At 41.1% G+C, this 21,059-nt stretch overlaps 1 protein-coding gene across 5 annotated transcripts in view; it reads right to left on the bottom strand.

The window, feature by feature from the left end:
• PTPN3 (protein tyrosine phosphatase non-receptor type 3) overlaps positions 1 to 21,059 on the bottom strand; it is a 273,767-nt gene that overhangs the window by 151,166 nt on the left and 101,542 nt on the right. For 3 of the 5 annotated variants that reach the window (XM_038392799.2, XM_038392796.2, XM_038392797.2), the window contains exons 6-9: positions 19,631 to 19,675; positions 17,107 to 17,159; positions 9,991 to 10,111; positions 3,848 to 3,935 (exon numbers count right to left, since the gene is read on the bottom strand). In XM_038392799.2, coding sequence (XP_038248727.1) covers positions 3,848 to 3,935; positions 9,991 to 10,111; positions 17,107 to 17,159; positions 19,631 to 19,675 — 307 coding nt within the window. Of the gene's footprint in view, positions 1 to 3,847; positions 3,936 to 9,990; positions 10,112 to 17,106; positions 17,160 to 19,630; positions 19,676 to 21,059 lie in introns of those variants that run through there. The other 2 variants (XM_038392803.2, XM_038392802.2) reach the window with 2 other exon arrangements.

Here is a 21,059-nt window from a genome sequence, read left to right as displayed (position 1 = left end):
TGATTCTGGAGGAAGTGTCAAGGAAGGCCTGGTGGAGAGAGACAGCAAAGTAGAGAACCAATGCTGATTTGACAACACCAGTACTGTGAGGATTATGTGAACATGATCCTGCTCAACCTTGAGCAATGCTCTGGGAAAGAATGGAATAGAAGAGTAAGCATACAGCAGTTTGTCTTTCCAGAGTATGAGGAAGGCGTCTGCAAGAGATCCCTGACTGTGACCTGCTCTTGGACAGAAGAGTCAGCAATTCCAGTTGTGGCAAGCAGGGAACAGGGCTACATGAGGCCCCACATATGACTGAAAAAATTAGTCTTATAGCAGGCCTGTGAGATCACTCATGTTCTCCTGAAAGACCTGCTCAAGTGGTCTGCCAAACTGTTCTCAATCTCTGGCAGTGAGATGCATTGAGGTGAATCATGCTGGTGATACAAATCTCCCAAAGCTGTATCACTTTTTCCACAGAGATGATCTCACATCACCCTCCACGTCTGTTCACAGTGAACATTGCTGCTGTGTTGTCCTTGAGGACATCCCTTGATCTGGAAGGAGGAAAGCCCAACATGCTAGATGAATGGCCCTCAACTCTCACACATTTATGCAGACAACTAAATCTTGTTGTGAACTGACACCTTGAGTCTTCGGGTTTCCTAGGTCAGTGGTCTCAACCTTTCCACACTACTGTACCCCTTGCAGGAGTCTGATTTGTCTAGTGTACCCCAACTTTCACCTCACTTAAAAATACTTGCTTACAAAATCAGACACAAAAATACAAAAGTGTCACAGCACACCATTAATGAAAAATTGCTTACTTTCTCATTTTTACTATACAATTATAAAATAAATCAACTGGAATATAAATATTGTATTTACATTCCAGTGTATAGTATATAGAGCAGTATAAACAAATCACTGTCTGTATGAAAGTTTAGTGTGTACTGACTTCACTAGTGCTCTGTTGTAAAACTAGGCAAATATCTAGATGAGTTAATGTACCCCAGAAGAACTCTGCGTACCCACAGTACACATGGGGTACATGCACCATTTGATGAGAACCATTGCCCCAGGGGAGCCCCCTGCCCCAACCTAGAGAAGAAACATTCATAACCAGAATCAATGCGGGTAGGGGAGTAGCAAAGAAACTCCAATACACGTATTGGTTGGATCCATCCACCGATCCAAAGAGGCTAACATTCCTGCAGGCACTCAAGCCAGCATGTCTAAAGGGTGGCAGGTTGGGGAGCATACTGAGCTTACTCATCTCTGCATGATCGTGAAATGAAGTCTGTCATGCCCAAATATATACGTGCAGGAAGCTATATGCCCTACAAGTCTGAGACAGTTCCTTACAGTCATGACTGGTCGGGCTTTTAGATCTGAAGAAATGGTTAACATTATCTGAAATCTGGTTTTCAGGACCGCTCCTTTGAAGTCGATCATCAGGAGACTGACTTGTCCTCATTGGTCAGCAAATCCAAAACTCTGAAGAGGGACCGGATCTTGGCCATACTTCATTTTACCTGTCTCTTGGGCCAACCCTTTACTGGCCAGTCATCCAGGTATGGAAGTACTTGTACCCCTGTTTTCTTTAGAAACACAGCCGCCATCACCACCACTACGCATTTTGTAATTACTCACAGGGCCGTGTATAGATCAAATGGTAGGAATGTAAACTGATCCTGGGTGTTGACTAGAAATCTTAGGAATCTCGTGTGGCTTTGACAGATAGCCACCTGAAAACATGCATCACTCAAGCCAAGGGCAGCGTACCAGTCACTGGGATCAAGGGAGGGAATAATGGAGACTAGAGTGACCATACAAAACCTTATTTTCTTTATACGTTTATTCAGCTCTTGCAGGTCTCATATGGCTCTGAGACCTTCCTGTGCCTTTGGCATCAGGAAGTAGTGTGAATAAAGTCCTTTCCCTTTGTGCAGAGGAGGAACCTCATCTGTAGCTCCTAATTAGAAAAGAGACATCATCTCTTGAATGAGGACAGTGAGAGTGGGTTTTTGAAGAGAGATGAGGAAGGGGGAGGAACTGAAATAAACTGAAGCGTGTATCCAAGTTTCACAGGGCTTGGAACCCACTGATCTGTGGTAATATGCACCTAAGCACACAGGAAGTTGGACAACCTGCTGGAAAAAATGGGTGGGAGAAACTGGTGTAATGCATACTGGTAAACTGCCTTCAATATGGCAATCAAACAGACTGCTTGGCATTTCCAGGCTGCCTAGAAACAGTCCGAGAGGAAGAAAAATGCAGATTCCTCCTCCTGTGATTCTTTCCCATCTTTCTGGACTGGTCAGAATGTCTAGCCATGAATAGGTGACAAAGCGGGAATGACTGAGGGAAGAATGGTTTCTTTTTAGAGTACGGGGTGTAAATTCCTGAAGACTTCAACTTAGCCCTCAAGTCCTTCAGACTGTGAAGTTTCTCATCAGTGTGCTGCAAAAGAAGAGCTGGACCCTCAAAGGGTGGACCATGCATCATATGCTGGCCCTCCTGTGGAAAAAACAACTATTAGAGCTATGAGCACCTGTGCATCATTACTGTAGATATCATGGCTCTGACTGCCATAACTCCCCCATCCAGTGCAGCCTGAAGAGACGTCCTGGCAGCCATATTGCCCTCTTTCAGTACTGCCAAAAACTCCTGTCTGGCATCCTCTGGCAATTTTTACATGCATTTAAGGACATCATCTCAGAGGGAGAAATCGTATCTAGTCATCAGGGCTTGTTGGTTCACAATATAACACTACAGGCCAGCAGTGCAATACATTTTTCCACCTAAAAGATCTAATTTCTTTGCCTCCGTTTGGGGAGGAAGACGGTTGTCCTTGACATTCTTTTCAAAGGTCAAAACCACCAAGGACCCTGGGAAGGGCAGTGTGTAGAAATGTTCAAATCCCCAGGAAGGAACATGGTATCTCCACTCAGTCCTCTTAGCTACTGGAGGCAAAGATGATGGCATTTGCCACAATACCTTTGTGGGCTCCAATATGGCCTCACTTATAGGGACCCTCAGAATGAAAGTTCTGTCAACCCCAATACATCACTCACCCATCGGAGGATAGCAACAATGTTTTATCAGGAAAATAAGTGCATAAGCTCTGCTAAGAGAAGTTCTTGTTCCACAATATGACCAACTATGACAGTAACTGAGACATAGCAACAAGAGGAAGAGCACAATGAAATCACATTGAGGAGAGCTCACCATTTATATTACACAAAATAAAGGTGCAATTAGACTTTGGTATGCCATCATGTGACCTATTTGGCATGATAGGACAGAAGACCTCTCTCGAGAAAACTATCCATTATGGTGCCCATCTATAATCATTTTCAGACCCATCTTTCATATTTTTGCATGTTAGTAGCTGGAGACCCAAGACTTAGATTTAGGGGTGAAAGAATATACTGAAGAAGTAAAGGGTCAGGATTCTTAAGGATGCATTAGAAATCAAAGTGATACTAAAGACTTCTGCCAGCTATGCCACTAATATATCCACTTATTTTCACACATTTAACACACACAAATCTAGTTTACTTTTACTCTTCAAGCAAATATTTTGTTCTCTAAAATCTTGCACAGTATCAAAGACAAAATGTCCTCAAATGAGGGGGGAAACTATTCTATAAATTCAATTTAATTTACTGACAAAACTGGAGATGCTTTTATGTCAAATGCAAAGTTGAGAAATATAATACAAATTAAGTTGAAAACATTGGCTGTAGCAGCCAATACTGAAGTGATACTGTTTTCACTGTTAATGAAAGACTCTTGTCTTAAAAATAGTATTCATAAATTCAATTATTTTTCCAAGCAAAAAATGACAACGTAAACATACCCTACCACTGTGTAATTCTACTCCATAGAATTCAAGGGTTCGTGCTATGTTTATATAGCAGGACTCTGCTTCAGATTGCTTGAGACCACTAAAGAAAAAAACAAAAAAGTTATTCATTTTAACTACATTAAGTTAGAACAAGAAATTAAGCTTACTGATTTGACTATTTTAACTTATTACAAATGTATTTTTTTCAAAGCAGAAGAATCCTGTAGTCTGGAGGCTGACAGGTTGATCATACTTGCAAATACCACAGAAGCAGCTAAAAGATTCAGTATTTTAGCTCCTTCTAGACTCCTCCTATATAATCCAGAGAACTGCATTACAGCCCCATCTGAGCATTAGAATGGCCATACTGGGTCAGACCAAAGGACCATCTAGCCCAGTATCCTGTCTTCCACCAGTGGCCAGTGCCAGGTGCTCCAGAGGGAATGAACAGAACAGGTAATCATCAAGTGATCCATTCCCTGTTGCTCATTCCCAGCTTCTGGAAAACAGAAGCAACTTTCAAAGTCTGAACCTTTAAATAACTAAAAACATAGAGCATAACTATTCACAGGGGTGGAAAAGATTTCAGATCAATTGCTATTCTCACACACAGTCATGCTTGTGCTCCACTCTGGTGATTAACTGAAAGTAGCAAGCAGCCTACCCCAAAGATTAAGCAGAGGAAGAGCTGAATGAAAGGAAGACAATTAAAGAAAAGCAGACTGTAAAACCCAGCAACCAAAAAAAGCAATATCTGAAGAAGTTACATCTACTTCAGTGTTTTATGAATGAAAAAAGAAATGGTCAAAGCCACTTTGCAAATTTCCTCATAAAACCTCCTATTTGTTTTTGCCAGAGATGTGGTAACAGACCTTGATGAACGTGCTGCAAGATTTGGAAGAGGTTGTCCCTCAGTCTTCTTGTAAACTTCTACATTTGCTAACCTGAACTACTGGGATATGTTGGCTTTCACAGCTTTGTTCTTCCCAGTATAGGAGAGGAACAAGAAATGAAATTTCCTAAATGGAAATAATTTGATCTGTAGGTATCAGGTGTCACCATCTGACCTTTTGAAACTCAATGCATTTAAGGCAAAACAAACTAAGAGTTACATCCCGGTAAAGGTTTCAGAGTAGCAGCCATGTTAGTCTCTATCCGCAAAAAGAACAGGAGTACTTGTGGCACCCTAGAGACTAACAAATTTATTTGAGCATAAGCTTTCGTGGGCTGCAGCCCACTTCATCGAAAGGAAGTATAATGATGAAGGAAGCCAAGTCCAACTTAGTTACTGCCCTAAAGGATCTAGGGACGAGAGGAGAAAAAGCCAACTATTTGCCAGATGAATTTCTGAAGGCAGTTGAGTGAGGTACCTTGATTTGAGAGTCCTGAGGCTAATGAAGCTATCAAACGATCTGGAATCAGGAATTGTAAGAAACTGACATGGCCTTACAGCTATAGTAAGAAAACCAGGTTATGAAGACTTTCCAGATGCAGTAGTAACTCTAGATCAGGGGTTCTCAAACTTCATTACACCTCAACCCCCTTCTGAAAATAAAAATTTCTACATGATCGGGGGGGGGGGAAGGGGAGGGGAGAGCCTGAGCCTGCACAAGCCCTGCCGCCTCAGGCGCAGGGGCCAAAGCCTGAGTCCAAGCCCCGCTGCCCCAGGTCAGGGGGACTGAAACTCTTGGACTTCAATCCCATGCCCCAGAAAGTCTAACATCAGCCCTGGCAATCCCATTAAAACGGGGTTGTGACTCACTTTGGCATCCTGACCCACAGTTTGAGAACTGCTGCTCTAAATGTAAAATCCTTCCTGAATCATAGAATATTAGGGTTGGAGGGGACCTCAGGAAGTCATCTAGTCCAACCCCCTGCTCCAAGCAGGACCAATTCCCAATTTTTGCCCCAGATCCCTAAATGGCCCCCTCAAGGATTGAACTCACAAACCTGGGTTTAGGAGGCCAATGTGCAAACCACTGACCTATCCCTCCCCCTGATTCAAAGGAGGCCATCTAGCAGATGCTCAGTATAAACCCTCGCATCCATTCTCTCAAATTCCAGGCCACAAAATATGTCCGTTTGTCTGCCTAGAAGTGGCCACTACAGTGACCACTGCAACAACAGATCTATAGCAGGACTTGAAGACATCTCCGACCAGGAAAACCAGGGTCAACAATGTCAAAAAAGAATGAAGTGGATTACATTGACTATGTCCTTCTCTGATCACTGTGACAACACTAGGAAACAGTGACTTGAGAGGATGACATATATCAAAGCATAACTATCCAACATTCTTTCCTGAGGTCCAGGTAGTTTACTCAGAACTGCAGTTCCACTGACTGCTGCATCTACGAACTTGCCAAAAGGACACTGTTCTTTGACCATTGCCTGGAATAGGAAAAGTCTTGGAGATGTCTGCATCCTATGACTGCAACCCAACACATCTCCTACTGTGTTGGAACAGTAGAGAGGAATCACAATCATTTAGTTATCTAACAGTTGGTTAAATATAGAAAATTAGGAATTGAAGTCTGTGTGTCTGAGTCCTATCAACTGCATTTGAAAAATTTTAATTAGGGCCTTAATTCTACTAAGGTGGAAGAAAACACATACAGTATGCCTTCAGAAAAGCAGCAGATGTAGTATCATAAGCCCTAAACTAAATAACAGAATTTAATCATGAGTCTGTGTACATAACCTGCACCAAACCTGTAGGTGTCCAGAAAAATCTAAGGAGGAGTCCGAGGACAAGCATAAAATTTCCACCTGCTCCAGTGAAGAGAAATGTTTGGTCACCTAACCAGAGACAGTTTGTCAGCATGTTTAGCGGACAAGATGAAACTACTCCTCATATCTCCTCCCAACACTCCTGGAAGTCCATATCCAAAACCAAGAGTTAGTGATGTGTCTGGAACCCCTCATGCTCGGTATAGATAGCATATGTTACCCCAAAACAGAACTGTAGTTCCTGTAGCTTTTGCCCTAGGATTAAAGAGTTTATCCTTTTCCTCAAGATTGCTTATTAAACTTGGCTACTTTCTTAACAACTATGGTACAAAATAAAGAATGATCAGAAAACCTTGTTATAAAAAAACCACATCTACATAGAGGAGAAATCTTTTTGTTGATTCAGAATTTTTTGTGTGAGCTGAAATAAGAAAGGACAGCCAAGATTCCTGAACATCTGCAGCATTATCAATTAGTTATGGTGTCAACAGCTTTCCTAGCAGATAGTGTGCACACACCAGTGTCTAGAACAAGTGTATTCAGGAGACTGAGGTGCACTTCTGTGAGCTGGACTCAATCTCTCTCCCAGCTATGGCAGTGCAATGGAGAGAGATATGAAGGTCTTGTGTCAGAAACCACACTGTACATGAGTTTGTCAAGTTTGTAGCATCTTTGTGTGACCTTATCATTCCATCAGTTCCTCTTTTAGGACTACTGAAGGCAATAACTCAAACGGGAAACCTGAAAGAGATAAAGCAGGACATGGCTGTTTACAGTGCAGTTCCGTAATCCCCATAAAGAGACAGAATTTAAAGGGAACAATCTGGTCTAGGAATTATGTATGGCCTATGGCAGATTTTGCTAACTCATGTCAGATTAGACAGTCTATCATACCAAATAAACATAATTCCTCAGGTTCCCTAATAAAAGGATGGGAAAAAATACCTTTATATATTTTTCCTTCTAATGGACTCCACTTAGGATACAGGAATTGCCTCAGTGGATCAGATCTAGTATCCTGTCTCAGACACTGGCAATCACCAGATACTTCCAAGGAGGATGCAAGAAATATCACACTAAGCAGATGTGGAATAATCAGACCCTTCATGAAGGTCTTGTTGGCCTTAACCCCCAAGCAGTTTCAAAGGAGGGATTAGGCCCATTAGGAAGTATGAGGTTCTTTAGTAGGCAAATCTTCCCATGGATTGTCTCCTCAATTATCAACATCTGATTGCTTCAAATGAGGTAGTTAAACTGCTTGATTATCTGTATTTTGGTGTACCTGCTGAGTTAATTACCATCACCTATCACAAATAAGCATCACAAACACCTGACTCCAGTATTTAAATACTCAGAGAGGAGCCTGAGGAGAAAGGAATCTCTTTTCTCACAGGCCCCATCTTTATCTATATCCATACTGTCCAGTCACTGAAAAGACAATAGCTGTCTGTGGTGAGGATTTGTCTTTAACCCATCCATTCAGTGCCCCTTCACAATCCTCCACTGGCAAGAGTGATTTCTAACAGACCCCCCACCATTTTCAATTAACTTACTTACATCTGCACCCAGTATGCAGGTTTCTAACCACACCAGTAACCCCACATTTTTGGTACAGACTGCCAGCAGGGATGGGAGGAGTCAGCTTCAGCTTGTCCATTCAAAGTGAACAACAGCCCTGATTAGCAGTTGCCTTTGACAGGGAGAGCCAATAACCACTTACAGTTTGGGTGTTACCTCACTTGTGCCCAGGGTTTGGCTGTCTGACTACTCCCAAAATTCCAGGTCAAGGGCCTGGAGATGTCAATAGGGGAGGGAGCAGAAAAAGTGCAGGACAGTACCAAAGAGGAACTGCCAGAACCCTTGGGTCTATGGCCTAGATCCTTGAACTAAGAGAAGAGCTGCTGTGAAAAAGCTGTTCCCTGTGGTACAGAAGCAACATACAAGGGGCTGTGATGCAGCACACAGGCTTCTATGGTAGAAGACTGGAATACATCAAGATCTTTATCATATCTCCTTCTGTGGCCTTTGTGGTCCAGTTAATCCAATCCACCCATCACAGTCTAGAAGATTCCTTCTATATGAGAGGACCAATTTTCTTTAAGTGTTATCCATCTTCATCTATGTCACTAATATTCAATGGATGCAAGACTTCTTTTTTCACTTAAAGTGAATTAAATACCTTCCCCTTCCTACCCAACTAATGCTTACTAGTTACACCTCATCAAACAAGCAACACACAATTAAAAGGGTAAAAGGTGACAGATTCAAATTTTTATTTTTGAAGGACCTTTACATTTTTTATTTTTGTCTAGAAGACTGAACTTAATTATAATTTAGTCCAATTTGAAGTATTTGTCATGAAAAAGGACAAAGATTAAAAAGTAAGCCAAATTTTAAATTTGATTTTAGATGAACTTTTAGTCGTCAGAAAATTAAAAAGATATTGTAGTGTTTTTTTTCTGGTGTTTTGCAGTCTAAAGGAGAAAAACTTTAAAATAGAAATACAAAGTACCATGCATAATGTAGCACAGAAGTTAACTACTGTCCTGAAGATATCCTCTTTCCTGACTCCTGACCAACAGCCTTTCCTTAAAGATACCCAATCCTGGTAGCAAATCTCAATCATCAGACATTAAAATCAATTCAACGCATCTCGGAGATTAAAACAAAAATGGAAAATTTCATCTCAAAAGTAATCTAAATAAGTTATGAAAACAACAAAAAGAAGTCACAATGTAAATTAGAATTCTAACTTAATTCTAGTCAAACGTTTTCTAATGCCCTTAATAAACTATCAATACAGTACTAGCTGTGTTAGTAACATACATATAGTCAATAAAAATGTTTCCCCACTTATCCCACACAGCAAACTTCAGCGGATATCTCAAAGGAAACAAGAAATCTAGCCACAGAATACATGCATACCCAATGCATTTTTGACTAATAACTAATAGCCATAATGATACAAAACATTAAAATGACATATCTAGACAGCTGTAATTAGCTACCACCTTTTCTCTCTTAAACAGTAAAATCCACAAATTATTCATGCTTTCCATAGCCTAATGAGAATCCCACAGATTCCGATCATGGTCCAAAGCCCTCTAAAAAGGAGCTCTCAAAGAAATGTCCTCAATGTCTACCTGACACCAACATTAATTTATTATACTTTAATTGAGCCGCTGATTATTTTATATCAAGATTTGTTTTTAAAATTAACATATGCTACATTCCTTAGTACATACATTTTGAATACATATATTTCAAAATCAGAAAGCTTAAGCTTATTAAAAACAATATTAATGTAACATTCACCAGATTAAACTTTCAGGAACATTAACCTTCCCTCCCCTCCCAAATTTTCAAACTCATGAGGTGGAGGGGAAGGAGAGGGAATGGGAAAAATATTAAAAGTATGTGCTTACCTGTGCTGTTCATGTAGTGACTCTACTTTGGTTAAAAAATCTTCGTTCTGATCTGGTATGAAGCAATAATTTGAGAGATATCCTGAAAGATGTACTGAAGAGTTATAGTCTCCAAACTGTGCTGTTAGGGAAAAAAAAAAAACATGCACAGAAAGGTTTCATAGATAGCCATAGTCTTGTGTAAATACTGTTTATGGGAACTCCCTCCTCCACACTACATGGCATATTAACCAAAAAGTAAGTACAGTTGTGGAAAACTGCAAGAATTAAAGATTATTTCTCACTGACCAGTTTTGTTTAACCTATTCAATCTTAAAACAGCACATGAAAACCTCTTCCAACACATAAGTATGTTTTCCATAAATACATTTTTGGGCACTGATTAGCTCAATACTTTGTACAGTTACCCATTTATCCATACTTTTGCTTCGTATGCCATAACAAATCTTGTTAGACTGCACATATTGCACCAACAAAGAATATAACCATGTAAAATGTCACAGATGAAACAGAATTGTCTAAATCAGGGGAATCAAACTGAGCCCATTTGATATGTGTGTCAAATAAAGTACATTTTTCTAAACAAGATGCCATTATTTTACAAAAATTTTAAAGGCCATGAAATATGAAATGGCGGGTTAGCCAAAGAATTAATATTTCTTCATAAAAGAACCCATAGCACAACAATTGTAGGATACCTAAAACAGAGGGAATGCCGAATTTAGGAATACTGACCAATTAAGATACAAAGGGAAAACCTCTACGCCATATGAACCTTAACTACTGAGATATTAAAGAATAAAAGATGTCAGCACCTGGAAAAACACAGTCCCATAGCTACTTGCCAGCACCAACTGGGGTCACAACACATATTTAAATGGAAGAGAATATGAATGGACAAACATGAAGTAATTTAGTTTGGTTACTGTAATGTTCCTACTGTCCTTTGCTCCTAAATGCCTTTGAAAGCAGCTTAATTTTTGTACTAGTTAGCAAAACACACTCTTGGCAGAAAGATTTGGATTTAATGATAAATATCTAAACAAACATTAACGTTTGTCAAACATTAACTCTTCCTTTGAAAGCAAACCACTCACTTGCATGAACTGTGCCAAACCAAAAAAATTCCATGTACTGCAACACATTAATGAAGTTCCAGGCCAATACCCTGCACAGATGTGCACAACTAAAGGCTATAGAACCACAAACTTATGAACAGTTTATCCAAAGTAATATATGCTTAATAATGGTATCAAAATAAAATATGCACATTTTAGACAACTGTATTTTGACCGGAGAGTATACTTATTTTTCCTTTCCAGCAATTAAGATTTCTTAATCTCTTCCATATAATCTCTGATCCAATATTTTTGTTTTTTTGGGCAAAGCTGAGCAAGGCTTTTTTGTGTTTTTTCATACCAAAGTTGGTTTGAAGCATATTCTTGTCAACAAGAGACTACATTGCCAAGAATAGTACATCTTAATTTTCTACTTCAAAATTTATGCTTGTGTTTCTTATTGTAATTTTACCTTCTCTACAGAGAGCACCTATTGCTCAGTGATTCATTATGAGGTTGGGGTCTTCTAGTTCATCTTCCAAACATGTAGGCTCCTCTCTTATTCCCCCCCCCTTTCTTCCTAGCTAGGGATGTCCTTGATGTGAGGCCAGCAAGGAGGTGCAGGTTAGACTTGCATCTCCAACTCCCCAGACAACTGCCATAGTTGAAGAGATTAACTATAATAAATGCTACTAAGTACACATTGTAGAAGAGTAGTCTCAAGCATCATCCCACATTTCTTTTTAATTATCCAAACAATGGAAAATAATTAGGATGTTTTATCTTTCCTGCTTGTGGACATCTGACGCTCTATGATTCATTGTAACAGGGAAATAACCAGAAGTATAACAATCTCAACAAACATGAAAAATCAATCTTCAAGGAAATGAAGCCAACATGGGGTGGAATGAGATGGGGAGGGACATATACCTCTCATTTGAATGTGCACTGATCATTTAAAATGTATCTGAAAAGTTTTAATAAAGAAAAATCAAAGAAAAAAACCCTGAACCATTCACTCAAAAAGCCATACTAAACAAAGAGAGCACACCTATTTAATAATGCTCGGTCAACAAATGCAATAAAGACCAAATAGCCAAGTGGCAAATTCCTTGAAGGAACCCTTGAGATAATATGCCTAACAAGTAGCACAGTTGTGAGAGTCCTCAACGAGGTAAAAGGATCTTTTACAAACATTTAAAGGCCTGAAAAATTCCTGTGTGTGTGTCTGTCTATATATGTATATAGATAGATAGATAGATAGATAGATAGATAGATAGATAGATAGATAGATAGATAGATAGATATAGGATATGGATGCTTTGTGGCCCTGGCCTCCCGTAATCCTAAAAATTATTCAGATTTTCTTCAAGGTTTAGTTTTGTATAAAATAATTTCACTGCTTGGTTAAAACGCTTAGCAGTTTCTCTTGGTTGTTGAAAGGCTTAGGTCATACACAAGGTAGATAAAGGGACTTGGGGTGGGGGGTGGAGAGAAGAGGAAGGACAAACAGATTTGTAATCTGGAATGTTGCTTTAGCTGTGTTGGTTCCAGAATATTAGAAGACAGACACAGTAGATGAGGTAATATCTTTTATTGGACCAACTTCTTTTGCCAAGAGAGACAAGCTTTCAAGCTACACAGAGCTCTTCTTCAGATCCAAAGAAGAGCTTTGTGTAGCTCGAAAGCTTGTCTCTCTCATCAAGAGAAGTTGGTTCAATAAAAATTACTTCACCCACCTTGTCTCTCTAAACAGATTTGTAGACAGTTTCTAGATTTGAGCAAGAAGTCCATGAATTTTCAGGAACATCAATGCTCCTCAGGCTTAGTACCTCAGCTGCTGGAAGCCTTCGTGTTCGAGCAGACCTTTGAAAAGAAGGTCCCACCAGACCAGAAATCCAAAGATGCTCAAGTGACAAAACTATGGAGAATTATGAGTGAGTAGGTGACTGTTTCTGTTAGTGAACTGAGAATTTCATTATTCTCATTCTTCTGTATGTAATTTATGTCCAGTCAGCCAGCATGTATATTTGCCCAAATGTAACTGAAAGATGAAGGAAGTGGTCTTGAAAAATCTATTCACAAACTCCTTTGGGACTATTTTAAGGGATTTTCTGTCTGATGTGGATTGTTAAGAATTCTTTGGGATTAAGCCATTGGGGCTGGAAATTTCCTTTAGGAAAAGGTAAATCCTCTGGTAAAGGTAAAGAGCTCTGTTGCTGCTGCTTCAGTGACAGCACTTGCTTGTGCCCCAGTCTATGACTCCTCTTAAAGCAGAGGTGGGCAAACTCTGGCCCATGGGACCGTCTGCCCGGCCCTTGAGCTACCAGCCAGGGAGGCTAGCCCCTGGCCTCTCCCCGCTGTCCCCCTCTCCCGCAGCCTCATCTCGCCATGCCACCAGTGCTCTGGCCCGCTGCTCCTGCCGGGCAGCATGGCAGCGAGCTCCTGCTGCTCTGAGTGGCATGGTAAGGGGGCTGGGAGTGGGGGCAGTTGGATAAGGGGTAGAAGGTCCGGGGGCAGTCAGGGAACAGGGAGCGGTTGGATGGGGTGGAGGCGATCAGGTGACGGGGAACATGGGGGGTTGGATAGGTGTGGGAGTCCTGGGGGGGTCTGTCAGGGGTGTGGATAGGGGTCGGGGCAGTCAGGGGACAGGGGGTGGTTGGATAGGGCGGCGGTTCAGGGGGGTAGTCAGGGGACAAGGAGCAGGGGGTAGTTGGATAGGCATGGGAGTCCCAGTGGGCCTGTCAGGGGGTGGGGGTGTAGACAGGGGTCGGGACAGTTAGGGGCAGGGGGTCATGGGATGGAGCAATCAGGGGACAAGAAGCAGGGCCGTTTAGGGAGGCACAGCCCTTAAAGCCCTGCCTGTCTTTTTTTAAAATGTATTTGCAGAGGAAAGAGATGATGCCAAAGGGGGAACAAGAAAATCTCTGAGCAAAAAAGCCCTGATATGATTTTAAAACTGGGCAATCTCCTTCCTTAATACTGACATTTTACTGTATGATCACAGTCCAGTGGAGATTGTCCAGTGGAGCTGGCAAGCTGGCAATACAAATGACAAGCTGAGAGCTGCTGGCAGGCCGAAGAAGTGATAGTCTAACTGCTCTGCAGTGGAAGAAAACTGGCAGCAGAGATATTTAAACTACCTGCAGATTTTAGCTATTTGGGTGGTCTACTGCCATGAAAGACTTGCACAACATGTTCTTGGCTAGACTGCTGAAGGTATGGACATTGGTAGGTGTAAAAGGAATGTGAGGCCACGCTGACCTGGTGAACACAACTGAGAAAGCCTGAAATAGAATCAGCACGTGGAATTTTCAGGCAGTCATAGAAGAGCGGAAACTGGTTCCATATCTCGGGAATTCAAATGACCTGAGTTCATCTACCCTCCCTTTGTTATTTTAATTGTGATTTCAATTTCAGAGCTATCGGGATTCAGAGCTGCCCTCTGGAAGAAACCCTGATCAAAAGCTTGAAGAAGCAGGGCTTGAGATAGCACTCACAGGAACTGAGAATTGAAGCTAAAGCCTTCCCTGGAACAACTGGGGAAAAAAACCACCTAACTCTGGCATCCTAGGGGGTCCAATGCCATGGACTTTTCTTACCCCTCTGACTTACCTGTGTCTCAGAAGCACTCCTGGACTCCATTTTTCCAGCTGAGAAAAATAGCAAGTGCCAATGTCTTACTGTTTTTTAAAAAACAAACATTCTGCTGATGGACTTCTGGCCCAAGTACCTAAGGTTTGAATGTCATTTCTACAGAGTGGGAGAGGAATGAATGGCGAAGGGCAATGGAGCCAGGCTCGGAGAAGATTTAAAAAAAAAAAAAAAAACGAACAACCACATAGCCTTCTGCTTGGAAAAAGCAAGCAGAATTCTAGAGAAACCTCCTGCTTCTCCAAGCAAGGGTGAGAGACTGGAGAGCTGGAGATGTAAGCATTACTTTGTGCAACTCCTTCTGCGGACACATTGAGAAATTAGGAGCAAGAATGAAAAGAAAGAGGTGCTTCTGTGCTTAGAAGATATGGAGGAAGAATTCAGTCACAATGAATCACAATTTAAAGCACTCATTACAAACAATTTATTCTTTGGATTGAGGCCTTACTATAAGAACTGACAGCAAAAGCAGCAGCAGTAGTAGTAGTAAATCTTCTACATGTGCTTTTAAATAAAAGCAGAGGATATGCCAACCGTGTAGGACAATCCATTACATTTAACTTTTCTAGAACTTTGTGGGCAATAATCTTAGTTTACAGCATAAATAGAAAAATAGGGCAGGATGTGGAGTTTGAAACGTGTCCTTTAACTGAACTGAGTAATAAATTATTTTAAAATATTTAAAAAAAATTACATCTCACTAGTGATTGCTTTTAAGAAAGAAGAAATTCAAGAGGTGCTGAATATAAAACAATGTGCAATATATAATGTTCAACATAAATTCAACATTAAAAGTAACATTTAAACTGCATGTCCCTTATATCTAAAGAACAGTCTTTGTAGTTATGATAAATCATACAGTCACATCAACTAATCTGACACAACCATACAGACTGTTCTACTCTCCTGTCATTTTTACTATCATCAAACAAAGCTAAGTGTAGCATAACCAAAAGAAAATGTATCAGAACAGTTTTATTTTAGAACTTCACTACTAAAGCCAAACTACTATGAAAAGGCAATACACAGAAACAATTGGTTTTCCAGAAGCATGATCTATTCTAGGCTACCACAACTACAGCACTGAGTGATTAGAAACATTTACAAAACTGAAGAAAACCTAAAACAATAAATTATATTTTACATGTGGAAAAAAAAGAGACCACTACTTAAATGAATTAATTTCCTATACAAGAAGTCATCCTGTGAAAAAGAAATGAAAATGTAAAAATAAATTTAAAACTTAACACTTCATGGAAACTCAGAGACAACAGCCACAAGTTTTTAACCAACAATTAAAACTGCAAGATCCATCTCCTCCGTACACAAGAAATAATGCATGAGGAAATTGCAGCTGAAAAGTCATAGTAGTTTAGCAAGAAATGAGTCAAACTGGGCTAACCAATGGCAGTTCAAGCAAGAAACGTTTCCCCCTTAAAGGCTGAAATCTTGTGCTCCAGAATCTCAGTTTTCATTTAGAAGATACTTAAATTAAAATCTAAAACTGAAATGACAATAGTTTACAATATCTATTCTCAGATAAAAACCATCAGTAATCTATATGATATCATTATAGAATAATGATCTATTCAGTAAAAATAATGGAAACCTATTAGCAAGAAAATAGACATGTATTTTATTTGTTAGGGCAGTATTTTCCCCTATTATTAGGATGCCCCGTATTTTGCTGAACCCAGAGGCTTACAGAATGAACATGCAGCACAAGCAGCAACAGAAACTCTAGTAGCTTACAAAAGAAAATGAAGGAGGGAAACAACTTTTCTACTGGGAACATCATTGTCTACAGATGGCAGGGCTATGTATATAGATACAAGGGAAAAACCCAAATATGCTAGAAAAATCATGTATACTAGAGTCAGCAGACTGTACTTGTACCATTAGCCACCCCCTCCCCCCAGCAACATGAGCCTTCCCTCCTCTTTAATTTCCCTTCTGTATACACTGCTTTATGAAATACCTCCTTACACCCTTAATTCATATTAGCTTTCCTGGACATTGCTGTGTAGAAAAACCCTTTGAGTGAAAATATGTTTTTGACCAATTTATACCGTAAGTTTTATACGGAATATAAATGAGGGCACTGATTATTTCTAATTCTTGAATCAATCTAATATTTTTTATAGCACAGATTTAATGAGCATGCTACCTCTATTTAGTGAAACTGCCCTAGGCATCCAAGTATAGAGTACTGGTCTTGTATTTTTCCTTCCAAGTAGCTCTTTAATCCTTCTTTACAATGCATCAACTTTAGTAACAATTTTATCCAAGAGGATAGGTAAAGAAAGTCTTCTGCACTGGAGTTATCAATACAGCTCAGTGGAAGATAAACAGCTCAATGATGGTCAAATGTTTTACCAGCCAAGAAAGATCTGTCATTACTTACACTGTACGGCATAAGATGCAAGGACAACAGCAGAATTAAGAGGGCATAACAACCTGAGAAAAGAGAAAAGCAGGGTTTTTTTTAATATATATGTGTGTGTGTGTGTGTGTGTACACAGATATACACACACACACTTACACACAGCATAAATAGGTAGACTATTAACCATTTCTCTGCAATCAATTTATTTCATAATGTTTATATTAATCTTCAGCAACTCACTGATTTTTTTTTTAAACAAAAGACAATAGTCAAAGCATAGTAGGGTGATGAAAGCAAGTTGTGTAACAGCTCATTAATGGAATGGAAATAACTTTTCTTAAATGAATATGTTCATATCCTTGGATGCTTATTCTGGAAAGTGAAAAGGAAGGAAAGATTTTTTTTGCTCTGGATATAACTAATAACTGCAGTCTAGTATTTTTACATGAGACATGAACATTAAAATTAGCCAAGTGCCAAGAGTACAAATGCAGCTCTGATCTAGAGAGTCTACACAGAACTTGCTACCAATTTTTAAAGACAACAGGTAATGAAGGTAAAAGGTTTGGACCACATTTTAGACTTTTTCATCGATGCACAGGACAGACAGAAGGACATCGGAGCCTTCTAACTTATGCCTACCAAGCAGGGACTACATACAAATGAAATCCATGAAATCTCCTGAGGACAGGGACTGTTCTCTGGTAAGACCATGTGAGGGTTAGAGGGATGTGGCAGGCCATGGAGGGGAGAGCGTGCACCACACCCTTAAGGGGTGGTACAAGTCACCATGCTACTCCTTCCACAAAGGAGATCTACTTTTGAAGCACAGACAACTTGTGCCTCCTGATACTGTGGGGGGTACAACGTATATAGAGGGACATGTGATTGCCCCTCATGTCCCCTCTGGAAGAAACTTCCAGCCCCACCTCTCTGGGCGAGGGCAGCCAATTCCATGGGTTTCTGAGGGGCTGCGGCCACAGAAGCAGGTGCCTCTGAGCCCAACTGGGGCTGGCTCTGGCCCAGGAAACTCACAGCATCAGAGATACCACAGCAGGGGAGCCCGGGGCATGAGAAATGCCCCTACCTCCAGCTGAGCAGAGGCAAGGGAACCTGCTTCCAGCGCTTTCCCCAGCGACCTCCTGCCCTGCACCCAGCCCAGGGACCACCTGCTCTCCCCACCCTACCAAAATACCTGCAGGGGGTGAAGGGGGCTCTGCCCTTCTCCCACTGCACCTCCCCAGCACATTTCCAGCTCGCTCAACCCCTCTCCCTGAGGGCCAAGCTTGGGCAGGAGCAGGATGGAGCCCCTTCTCAGGCCGACTGAAGGTGGCCACTCCGGGTCACTGCCTCTGTGCAATGCAGCAGCTGCCTGATAGCGAGCCCAGCTGGGGAGGCAGCAGCAGCCTGCCCCCTCCACTCCTTGCCCGGGCCCACTTGCCAGGAACAGGGACCAAGCAAGCTGGAAATGTGCCAGGAGTGGGGAGACCTACGTTTCCTGTAAGCTGTGCAGCAGGCTATCAAGGTTCATGCAGGGGAGGAGGCGCGCCTCTCCCCTGGTCCCAGCCTCGGAGCTGCTGTGACCAGGGGAAGAGGTGCTTCTTCCCCGGTCCCAGCCTCAGAGCTACCATGGCCAGGGGAGAAGCGCCTCTCCCCTGGGTCTGGGCTGCTGCCACAAGAGAGGGCTGGGAGTCCTCACTCCCAGGCGCAGCCCCAGGGTAGCCTGAACCCCAAGCTCCTCATCCCCTGCTCCACCCCAGAGCCCACACCCCCAGCCTGAGCCCTCACCCCTCTGCACTCCAACTCTCTGTCCCAGCCCTGAGCCCACTCCCACACTCCGAACCCCTCGGCCCCATCCCCACCTCACATCACCTACATATTGGTACACGTAAAATTCATTCCATACATGGATGTAAAAAATTAGAGGGAACATTGGGGGAGGCTTTGGTTTGCTCAGTCCATATCCACAGCAGCCATGCCTGAGAGGAGAGCAGAGGGGAAGGGCCACTGCCGCCTCCCCAACCAGGTTCTCACAGGCAGTCGCTGCGCTGCACAGAGCAGTGACCCGAGAGGCTACCCTCAGCCAGCATAAGAAGAGGCTTCGTCCTGCTCCTTCTGCTCTCTGCCTGGGCTTGGCTGCCAGAGATAGGGGCCAAATGTGCGAGGAGGCAGGTGCAGCAGGAGAAGGACAATGCCCCTCTCCCTCACCCGGTAAGCAGAAATCGGGGAGGAGGGGACCTGACCCTGCAACTCCTCCCCCCCACCACCACACACCACCTATGTGAAGCACAATGCCCACTGGAGCTCAAATGAGGCAGTTTCCTCTGGCACAGTCACAACACGGGTTGCTCCTTTATAGAACCAACTAGCTCTATGGATGTTAGTAACATTGTCATTTTCCTGTTTTTGTAAAGCAATATTCAATTAAGAACATTTTTATGATAGCAAAAAATCTACTCAAACACAGATTTTTTCTCCTCGACTGTTCCTTTTTACGTCCAGCTATTGAAGAACGATTACTTCAATAAGAATTTTTCATTACCTTCCTTCCAAAATATCTGTCTTCAGTTGTAAGAAGAATAAATGCCTAGAAAACAGAATTTGGAAGAGCTGATTCATGTTCAAATATCAGATTTAATCATTTCTAAGAAATATATACATAACCTTAAGTTATATGCATGTATTTACAAAAAAACTATATGTACATAAGCCTGCTTGGATATTCCTGTAAATCTTTAACTATGGTGAATGCTCACTGTCATTCACAAGAATTAAGGTCTTTTGTAGTTCCTATTAAAAGTCAGTTCCAATCTTTAATTAGGTTAAAGGGTCACTATTAAATGATGAAAGATTTCCTTAGATTCACATACTAAGCGCACTGCCTCCAAAGTGCCCCCGCTTAGTCTCAGGAGACAAGAGCCAGGGATCAAAAGTTAACTCAGTTTTCTGCATGAAATTGCAGAATAAACCGTTAGAAAATGGGGCTTGCCTAGCTCCCATGAATTCTGATTTTAGAGCCAATCATCTGTTGAACCTGTGGATCAAACATCTTCTTTATAACAAATTATTGGTTTAAAGAGTTCATTCATAAAGTAGTTTCAGTGCCCCTCATATTTAAGATTGATTCATAGGTAACTCAGATTTTTGATCCTATCATAGTTTCTTTTTATCCATACATTCTAGTCTTGGACAGCTATTTGTACAGCATCTAAGCTGGTATTCATTAAAATTTAAAAGGACAATTTAGTAATGGCATCTAAAAAGGGTCTGAACTCTACAAATGTTAGCATATTCAAAAATGTAATAGTGGCTAAACCAACGTTTTAATTTGATAAAGGTGAAACTCAGCATGTGTTCTTCTTAAAGGAATAGCCATATGAAGTTACTATGTTATCAAAAACATTAAATACATAATGCAAAAACATGAAGATTTATAATTCATTTATCAAGTCTGTACGCTCTGCTTGAAAATCATACATGCTTCATCTGTCAGTCAGTGGATTCATAGATAAAATGCATGATGCACAATTCTGTATTCAACTATGGAAGCACTGCTTACAATTCCATAGTTAAGGATGAATTAAATTTAGCACTTAAAACTGGGATTCAACCACTGTATTATTTGTATTATCATAGCACCTGGGAGTCCTAGTCATGGACCAGGACCCCATTGTGACAGGCACTGAACAGATGCAGAAGAAAGAGACACGCCCCATCAGAAAGCTTATATTTAGATTATAAAATGAGAGAGGAAAAAATGGATGCAGACAGAGTGACACTGGAGTACAAGGAAACAACGCGACAATATCGGTCAGCATGATAGGCAGTGGTCTCTGCACAACAGCAGCCTAGTTGTTAAGTAAATCTTAGTCTGTGACTTAAAAAAATAATTTAAAATGGGTTCTTTAATAAATGTAGCATTCTGTGTCACAACATATTTTTGTCCTTATTGATTTCAGTAAAACAGACTT

Source organism: Dermochelys coriacea, chromosome 2 (genome assembly GCF_009764565.3).
Source record: "Dermochelys coriacea isolate rDerCor1 chromosome 2, rDerCor1.pri.v4, whole genome shotgun sequence".
Taxonomy (NCBI): Eukaryota; Metazoa; Chordata; order Testudines; family Dermochelyidae; genus Dermochelys; species Dermochelys coriacea.
Note: the sequence above shows the minus strand (reverse complement) of the source record. Positions and strands in the feature narration are given on the sequence as shown.